This window comes from Bombyx mandarina, chromosome 12 (genome assembly GCF_030267445.1).
Source record: "Bombyx mandarina strain Sakado chromosome 12, ASM3026744v2".
Classification (NCBI taxonomy): Eukaryota; Metazoa; Arthropoda; class Insecta; order Lepidoptera; family Bombycidae; genus Bombyx; species Bombyx mandarina.
This window is the reverse complement of record NC_143219.1, coordinates 10,462,100-10,471,825: the sequence shown is the minus strand read 5'-3', so window position 1 is coordinate 10,471,825 and position 9,726 is coordinate 10,462,100. Positions and strand designations below refer to the sequence as shown.

Below are 9,726 nucleotides of genomic sequence, written 5' to 3'. Positions count from 1 at the left end.
ATTTTGAGTTTTTCGATATTAATAATATCTATTTATTTATTTAAAAAAAGTACTGCCACATCACAAACATTTAATATTGAAAATAACTTAAACTATTTAATGTATGGCCTGATGCATGTGACAATAATGGCGTACATATCATTATCTGCACATTCAAAGTATAATAAGTATATCTACGCGAGGATATATACGCGAGTATTTCTATAGTAAGATGTTTTGAACGTTTGATCTAAAAAGTGAATATAGAACAAAAAAGACACACACACACTTCTATGCTTATAAAACTATGTAATTCTAGCAATAGTAGAAACGACTATGAATGAAATATGTACTTAGAGCTCAGATATAATAATATGACTGATTCAATGATTAAGATAAACAGTTATGTGATCCTCGGTTATGCAATAAAGGCATCGAATTTATATCTGAAACATGTAATGTAATCGTATGCTAGGCTTAAGAAACTTTGTATCATTCAATTTACGTAATATGTTTTGTTATATTTAGTAAGAAACAATGGATTCAGACGTATAAAAGACAACATTATAATATAATATGTAGTTAGTAGTTATATGAAGCAAGTTTTCTTCACGATATTTAAATATTTACATGTAACGAGAACTGAAACTCAACTAAGTAGTTAGCATTTGTGTATATTCGAATCAATTAAAACGCGCTTATAATTATTAGACTATAATAATATACCATATACTATAATTATTATATCAAGTTGGATTGTGAATTTTTTTATTAAAAATCGATTTTGTGTGTTTACTCATTTAGTTGTGCTTACACACTGCCGCTTCTGAATTGAGTACCTGATTTAATCTAAAAATTATCATTGCCCAATAATGAGTATATATTTTTACCGTAATTTAAGGTATATCGTGAGACAATAGAGCCGCTAGACACACACAACCGTTGTATCTATTTCGGGGGACGAAATATTCAGACATACATACAGGATGAGAATTTGGTCGCATATTTCAAGTGGTTGGAATTGGCGTTATGATGTCCATGGGCCCCGTTACCCACTTAACAACCGGTGGGCGGTGAACTTGTTCTATATACGGGAAAAGTATACGTACGTTGCATAATATGGTTCGGTTATATGCAAGAAACTGATTGATGTTTTTTCTGTACTATCATATTCATTTTAAATTCAAATTGTGCTCCCATAGGTTTTTACAATTATATCATTATAGGGCTCATGCCCTCACAATGCGTGAACTTCGTAACCCCTTTATTTCGAATATCAATGGTTATGAACAATCTATTTTATTTCAAAACCTTTTGTAAACTAACAACAAGCAAGTATGTATAAAGTTGTAAACATTTCAAATAATTTTATTAATTTAGTTTCGAGTAAAATTGTGTCCCTACAGAATTAAAAAAATGGATAATCAATAAAAAAACATAAAATATTGTTCTCCGTGCAGATCACCAATAGTAGCGTATAATGACAATCATAATTTACAATATTTTTTTCTTGTTTAATGTATATGCAAATTTATAAATTGGAAATTGTAAGCACCCCTATTGTACTTAATAACGACTGATTTTTTAAATTAAATGTTTTATTACGAACTGTCAGCTGTTTTTTAATACATAAAGGTGAAAAAAATTAACAATACGAAATTACGTACATACGATCATAATTATTAACGAAAACAATATTAAACTACAACATTGAAACTACTTTTAATTCATTATATTATTATTATCTAATATATTTAAATTGTTACGCGCTGAGGTTCAGGATAATAAATAAATGACCCACCAAAGTACAACTGTATTTATCACCATAGATTATACACATAATATATATTTATCACTTAGAATACACACAGAAGACTTTAAAATTCTCAATTCGCTTCTTCTGCTTCGCTTCAGGTGATCCGTTCGCTGTTTCGCTTCAAGTAGTAGTTCCTATTTCTGACTGACTGCGTTTTTTTTTCCTACCTAATCTGAGAGCCTAGAGAGGCTATTTCAGCGTAACCTTAACTAGTAGGTGAGTTCACGGGGCTCAAACCTGACGACGTTGCTAACACGAACCCTAGCAAGAGCCGTGCTTCGCAGAATCTACCACCGGATCGGAAACGCGACCCCACTGAGAAGATCCGGCGAAAAACTCAGCGGGCTGTGTCTGAGAGTTAATTTACTCGTCGAGCCCTTCGTCGCAAGCGACGGGTTTGATGAGAACGATGACCGGTGCTTGAGGTACCTAAAAGTTAGTGGATCGGGAGGATCCGAAATGACGTGTTTGGGGCGACGTCGACTGCTTTCCATTCTGTCCGCAGGATGGGGAATGTAGTTACCGGCGGCCACGATGAGAGGGTTCTCGTGTCGTGCCGCTTTATCGAAGTGGCGCATCGACACCGACTGTAGATACTTACTAATGGACTCCAAGTCCAGGTCGTCATGGAGGTCGACGTTCCTGACAAACCACGGGGCTCCGACGGCTATCCTGCAAAAACGGGATTGAATAATTTGAAAGGATTTTAAGTGAGTGCGGGCCGCGTGAGCGAACACTACACTTGCATAGGTCATGACGGGGCGTATGCAAGTTTTGTAGAGTGTCACCTTATTTCTAAGGGACATTTTACTTCGCCTGCATATCATCGGGTAGAGACGTCCTAGAATGAAGGCGGCACGATCGCGTACCGCCTTAATACGAGGGCGGAATTTCATCCTTCTGTCGAGGGTGACGCCTAAATATTTGACCTTCGGGGCCCACGGTATGGGCTGGTCGAACATCGTGATTGGGCGAATGGCGGAGACGGAGGTGTTGACGCACCTAGACGGGAGAGGGATGCTCAACGTGGTGTTCGGAGGGCGACAAATTTGGGATATTCCCTATTTCATCGAATGGATTGTAACTATTTCATTTTCATTATTTTCTTTACCATTCGTGCCATGAGCATAGTGTGATAGACCAGTGGGAATTCTTTCATTGAGAATTTTTATAATTGAGCTTAAAATGAAACACAAATATACACAAGGATATCGCGATGTCCTATTCATCACGATATCCTTGTAGTTGCAACAGAAAACATGCAAATACTCATATAAAAAGATAACTTAAAGACTTGTTTATAAGTCTCAGTTCTTGTCTGAAGTTGCTGTAAGATTCGCTTAAAAGCATCAATACATGCAGCATATCAGACATAGATTTAGGTATATTATTCAAATGGTTTCCCTGGAACCAGAGAAAACAATGAAAATGGTTTAACATTTAAAGCTTAATAATATAAATTCGTGCATTTCTTCAATGTTTGTCACCACACGTGAAAAGCAAATTAGCGATAAAAACTCGAGAACATACACGTCTTCTTAGTGAGAGTTTTTAACATTGTCTATAGCGTAAAAGTTAACTGAAATTTGTATGGAGTTGGAACGTTTGCTGCTAGGGGCGCTGTTCCAACTGGGTACAAATTTGAGTTAGCTTTAATGCTATCTAGAACGTTAAAAAACTCGCATTAAGCACACAGTTCTACAGAAAAAAGACGGGATGAATTGATAACCTTGTTATTTCTGACTATAATATGAGCGAAACCCCGAGTAAAATTATTATAAAACTACTAATACATTATAAATCCCAAATTGTACTACAATCCCAAATCAAAAATTAATTTAATTATAAAAAAAATGTTTTAAGAACTTCTTTTTTTAAGCTGTTAACTTGTACAATATGTGTATTGACCGTTTCCAGGGCGTCTTGGACTTCTTGCAAATAGGAAAAATATAATATTTAATAAAAGAGAACAATGGCGTGAAGAGTTTTATTTTTTGGTCAACAATTTTATCACTTTTTTGTGTATATATATAATATATGTTTAATATATCTTGTGAGGTTTTATTTTAATAATAACAACTTGCTCTAATTGATATGCTGCATTTTTACATAAACATTTACAGAAATTTACTTTTCAAAAAATCTGAGAATCAACAGAAAGCTGAAGCGAAACGTAACTTTAGTCAGTGAATTCTATTGTAATATGTTAGTTACTACACTAAAACTTCAGTCTGCTAACTTATAATGTTACAGTTACAGGCGGAAGACGTCACAAACCATTCTGATTATTTCAATGAACATACATATTTTACCTTATAATTTCTATCACAGATAATTTTCAGCAACAATGAATTTTCATTAAATTTTAAGCACTGCATTACAATCAATCAAATTGTAACAAACTGTGTACATACTGTTACTTCACATTTAAGTGCATTTAAAATTGACTAAGAATAATAATCCAAATCAAATACTGTATGTACCCTTTTTTTTATTCAAATAAAGATATATCCGAATTTTAGTTGTGATACCATTTTCTGACCAAATTTAACTCTTCACTTGACATCCCGAAAAGTTTAATCCCCAGAGAGCAAAACATTTGCTTCATTGTAATGAAAACTGAAAGCTCTCAAAATAATAACCCCCAAATAGAGTGGAGAATACCATATATCTGCAAGCCGTCACAGAATAGTGCATTCCCCAATCTCGTTAAAATAGTCACAGATTTCAAATTATTCAAGGAATGTAAAATATTTACTTGTTTGTAAAGGCAGATTCGTTTTGTTGGGCTTTGTAGAACTTGATTGTTATTTATTAGTTTTTCATTTTACTTATTGGTTTGAATAACTTGATTCTCTCGATTCAATTACTTTAGCCTATCAACATCAAATGCCATACATCTACTGTGACTATGTAAGCCGCTTTCGAAATAATATTTAAAATAGCTGTTCATGACTCTAACCGGACACAAAGTTAGCCTGCAACAGACATTCAGTTTGACCAACACAGCAACCCTTCTGAATAATTAGTTTATCAAACTGAAGCTGCTTCATGACATTTTTCATGGAAAACGGCTTGAAGTTATTTAACATTGTTTCAAGCGGTCAGAAACAACATTTTTTTACACTGTTTTTTTTCTAATTCCACCAAATTTCTGATGTTTCAGCCAGACTTACATTGCCTATCCGTAACCAAACGTGTATTTTTTTTGTAAAAAAAAATTAATCCGGTGCTGGCTCAAACTTCATGTTTTTACGGATAGACATTTATAATATACATTTATGAAAGTCTACCACAATTTATGAAGAGATCATGGACAAATTTAGGTAGACTTTACCAGAAAACAAACATTTTCTTTTTATTTCTGTGGCTTAACGCACATTGTCCAACACGAACAAAAAGCATCAAGATACTTCCTTAAATTTGATGTTACGTTTATGTACACTAAAAAAGTGACCATTTTGAGGTCAAAGTCTTATTTCACGATAAACTACATTCACACGCACATTTTTTGTTACATTAAATTCATTTCACTTTTTACAAATAAGTTTTTTGTAGTTAAACTGTTTTCATTCACAAGTCAGCAAGTCCAGATATTAGAAGCGTGCGCAGAGCGCGAACGTATCAACGCGGCGCAGACGGCACGGCGTTACTTGTCGCCCAGATCTTCATCTTCCGGACGCGCTACATATAGCGCAGGATCTATCACTTTGGGAATTGGCTTGATTTCAGTACCCAGTTCTTGTTCGATACGATGTAGTGCAAAACGATCATCATATGTGATTAAGTTTATGGCAATACCAAGGTGCCCAAAACGTCCAGAGCGTCCTATGCGATGAAGATATGTCTCTGCCATTCGAGGAAAATCAAAATTGATAACGACATTAACTGCTTGCACATCAATACCTCTAGTGAACAAGTCTGAACACACTAAGTTACGGCAGAGCCCAGCACGAAAGTCGTGAAACACACGATTACGATGAGCTTGTGCCATTCGCGCGTGGATGTAGTAGCAACAATATCCTAACTCTGTTATCTTCTTGGCTAACAACTCCACCCTTTGAGTTGAATTACAAAATATTATTGACTGATTTATTTGCAACTGAAACAATTGATAAAATATAAAATTGTTACTTATTATTAAAAATCACATTTTTGTATATCTTTAAATTGTACCTTTGAAAAAAGTGTGTTAAGGCAATGCACTTTTTGTCTTTCTTGAACAAATGCATAGTACTGTGTTACACCCTTCAATGTTAATTCTTCCATGAGATTTATTTCATAAGGTTCTTTCAAATGCTTTTCCATAAATTGTTTTACACTCAGGGGGAAAGTTGCAGAAAACAGCAAGATTTGGCGTTCCTTAGGTAATCTAAAATCCATCAATAATGTTTTTAATTCACACACTGTATTTGAAATTATGAGATGGCACATGACATTTATTTTGAGAAGCACTATTTAGCATTTCTTGGTCACTGAATTTGTTACACATGAAACTAACAAACACTAACCTTGAAATAACCATATCCAGCATGCCCTTAAAGTCTTGTGAAAGAAGTTTGTCTGCTTCATCAAGAACTAACATCCGGCATTGATCCATTTTGGCCACCTGCTTATCCATGAGATCAATCATACGCCCAGGTGTGGCAATAATCACTTGTACTAGAAATAAAGTGTATATTCCATGAATATTTTCTATTTTGAAATTATTTCCATTTCAATTTGTGTATCTATATTTACCATTTTGATAAATACGCATTATATCATCTCGAAGGTTTGTGCCTCCTGTAGTAACCATTACACGAATGTCTGTGTGTTTTGCCAGTTCAATACAAATCTGTGATGTTTGGAGTGCCAACTCTCTAGTTGGTACAACAATTAAAGCTTGTATAGTATCCTTTTTAGGATCAACCTAAAACAATTCACTCTTGTAATTTCAATAATTACACAGTCTTGTTTTAAAACATTGTTTTTTTTAATCAGTTCTGTTTTGTCTCACTTATAAAAAGTGAAGGGGAATCCAAATATTTCATCATACATTAAAAACATAAAAATGAAAACTATTGTTACATATAACAAATTACCTGTTCCAAAACTGGAATACAATAAGCACCAGTTTTACCAGTTCCATTCTTAGCTCTTGCAAGTACATCTTTTCCACTTAGGGCAATAGGAATTGAGGCCTCTTGAATAGGAGATGGCTTCTCCCATCCCTTTTCAAAAATACCCATCAACAATTCTCGCTTCAAACAAAACTCTTCAAACTCATTGCCTCTAGTATCTGTGACATCCTAGAAACGAAATTTGATTATTATGTCCACTATAATCTAAATATATTCTTAAAATGATGTATGATGATGATCTATAAGAATGATCAATCACGAATATGATCTAAAAAATGAAAAATCAATATTTTATATTTCCAATAATCAGAATATACCATTGGATTTATGAGATTGCATAATTAAATAAAGCTAGCTACATATGCTGCTAAGTATTTTGAAAAATCAATAAGGAATACCATCATTACTATGTGGGCATCAAGAACTGAGGTACTCTTTGATATTAATTACTATTAAGGCAGACAATAGAACTCACCTAATTCATTAATAGTGTAGCTTAAAGACACAAAATTCTTTTACAATAGGATTAATTTTATTACAACTGCATTATAGACATGTTATGATAAAAAAAATCCTAAATAAATACAAAATGTTTAAAGTAGTAATTAATGCAGCATTGGAGCTATTTAAACAGAATTGAATTCTGTTTGTCAACAATGTATTAGATTGGAGATTGTAAAGACAAAAATCACTTATAATTAAATCAACCAAATACTTTTTCTTTTACTTTAACAGAATAAAACAATTCAAGAACTATACTTCCCCATAAATTTTATTTTTGTTTGTTGCTTAAAAGCAAACAAGCAAGCTTGTTGGAAATTTAAATTTTCAGTGTATAACTGGATTATTCGTGTATAACAATAATACCACAAAATGTTCTAAAGTTGTTTTTAAATTGTTATATTTTGACTGTCTAAATTCCAATGACTATTGTATGTGGGCCGTAATTTCTAGTAACTAAGCCAACTTACACTAGTCTTTATTCTTCTGTCTTTTGGGGGTATTTTTAATTTTGATTTCCAACCAACGTCATCGATGCTTTTGTCGACCTCTCTGAAAAATGCGTTTACATGATTAGAATATTGCTTCGTGTGATTCTACATGCAGTTAACATGACAAAGGACATTTTATTAAATTTATACTTACCCTTTAGTTTGACTGATACTATTTCCGACGTGATTACTTGAACTAATTCTATTTTCGGTCATCATTTTGCCAAATTTATCCCTAGCTAGGGACGACTAAAATTAGAAACTTATAATCACACTAATTATTATTTGTCCAAGTCCAACACTAAATAAATTCTCTAAATCACTTTTAGACACGTATATTAGTCAGTTTATCACGTTCACCAAGTATTTCAGAATAGCTGAAACAAGAGGAACATATTTTTATATTAGATAAGTATATTAGAAAACCCGTTTCGGTCTTTTGAAAACGAAGATTACGAGACGCGTCAACAAGCTATATGACAAAGTAAATAAATCCCGTTATGAAGTGATTACTCGATAAGTTATTAGAACTAATAATGAGCTCAGTATATAGGAGTATTTTAATAAATTAATGTTTACCAAAAGTTAAATGAAAAGGAGAGATTGAAAAGATAACAAAAGATTGTAAACTGAACTCAGTTATGTTTTTTTAATATGGCCGCCATCGCTTCGTTTAATTTTACTTTGTTTCTGAGGAAAAGACCTAAAAATTAATAAACTAAAACACTTCCAACTTTGAGATTAATACTGTTATAAAATATTGTTGTTAATTACCTAGATAAAAATTTAAAAAAGGTGACGACACTCGATACTCAACGACGACATCACAAGAGTTTACTCAACCAAAGACAATAATACACTTTTATTTTCTATTTCTGTATGTTGCTTGTTGCCTATGTTGGCTCCCTTGATTTCTTGAAAATATTTAAAACCATAAACATTTTTCTGGTCTATCTATTGTGTCCACCTAGTAAAAAGAACGTTACCTACACAAGACTTTCTTTAGAGTGTTTCTAAGCTTTAAATGGAAAAGTGCGATGAAATTAGAAATTATGTCTTCAGTATAATCATCAGATTATAGGAATTCGTAAAAAATCTAATTATTTTTTTTAGCATAACCAGCTATTTCAATGCTGATGCACTTTCTCAGGCATTATTATGTTTATATTCCACTAGTACAACAGCAAAATTATAAATTGACTAAATAAAACAGTTTTCAATTCACTGGTGGTATGGCGTATTATAAGCTCACAGGTATCCTAAGTACTACCCAACTTATTTCTGGCACGAAAAGTTATGCCTTTTGACATGGAAGGTAAACTCGAGACTAGAATCTCGAGGTTTAATAATTTAGTGCTTCGTCGTGTTTAAGCGTTTAATAATGACATATTACAATTCAACATTTGTTAAAGTGTAAACAGTCTTTCACTTTAAAAAGTCCATTGAACTCTCAATAAATTCCTGCCATTTCACTGAGAGGTTATTTTTCATTTTACACAATAGCCACGCTATTTTTCAATCATACCTCATTTTACTCCATTTCATTTCGTTCTAGAATGATTACATTTTTTTTACTTTGGTGGGAGGACGAACTCACGGCCCACCTTGTGTTAAGTGATTACCGGAGCCCATAGACATAGTCAACGTACATATAACCACCTACCTCAAGATATGAGTCCTAAGGTCTCAGTTATTACAGTATGACTGCTCCACCTTTCAAACCGAAACGCATAGCTTTTTCACGGCAGAAATAAGCAAGGTAGTGATACCTACCCGTGTAGACTCACAAGACCTACCTACCACTAGTAAAACCCAC

At 33.3% G+C, this 9,726-nt stretch overlaps 1 protein-coding gene across 2 annotated transcripts; it reads right to left on the bottom strand.

The window, feature by feature from the left end:
* Nucleotides 1–3,768: 3,768 nt before the first annotated feature.
* me31B (ATP-dependent RNA helicase me31b) lies at nucleotides 3,769–8,879 on the bottom strand. 2 transcript variants are annotated; one of them, XM_028176634.2, is made up of 8 exons: nucleotides 8,685–8,879; nucleotides 8,065–8,287; nucleotides 7,890–7,971; nucleotides 6,880–7,086; nucleotides 6,536–6,707; nucleotides 6,307–6,457; nucleotides 5,972–6,167; nucleotides 3,769–5,897 (listed from the first exon to the last, which is right to left on the bottom strand). In XM_028176634.2, exons 2-8 carry the CDS (start codon nucleotides 8,127–8,129, stop codon nucleotides 5,445–5,447), a joined length of 1,326 nt encoding a protein of 441 aa, XP_028032435.1. In that variant the 5' UTR covers nucleotides 8,130–8,287; nucleotides 8,685–8,879; the 3' UTR covers nucleotides 3,769–5,444. The 2 variants fall into 2 exon arrangements, with proteins under 2 accessions (XP_028032435.1, XP_089587820.1); XM_089731694.1 differs by having other exon boundaries at nucleotides 8,490–8,754.
* Nucleotides 8,880–9,726: the final 847 nt, after the last annotated feature.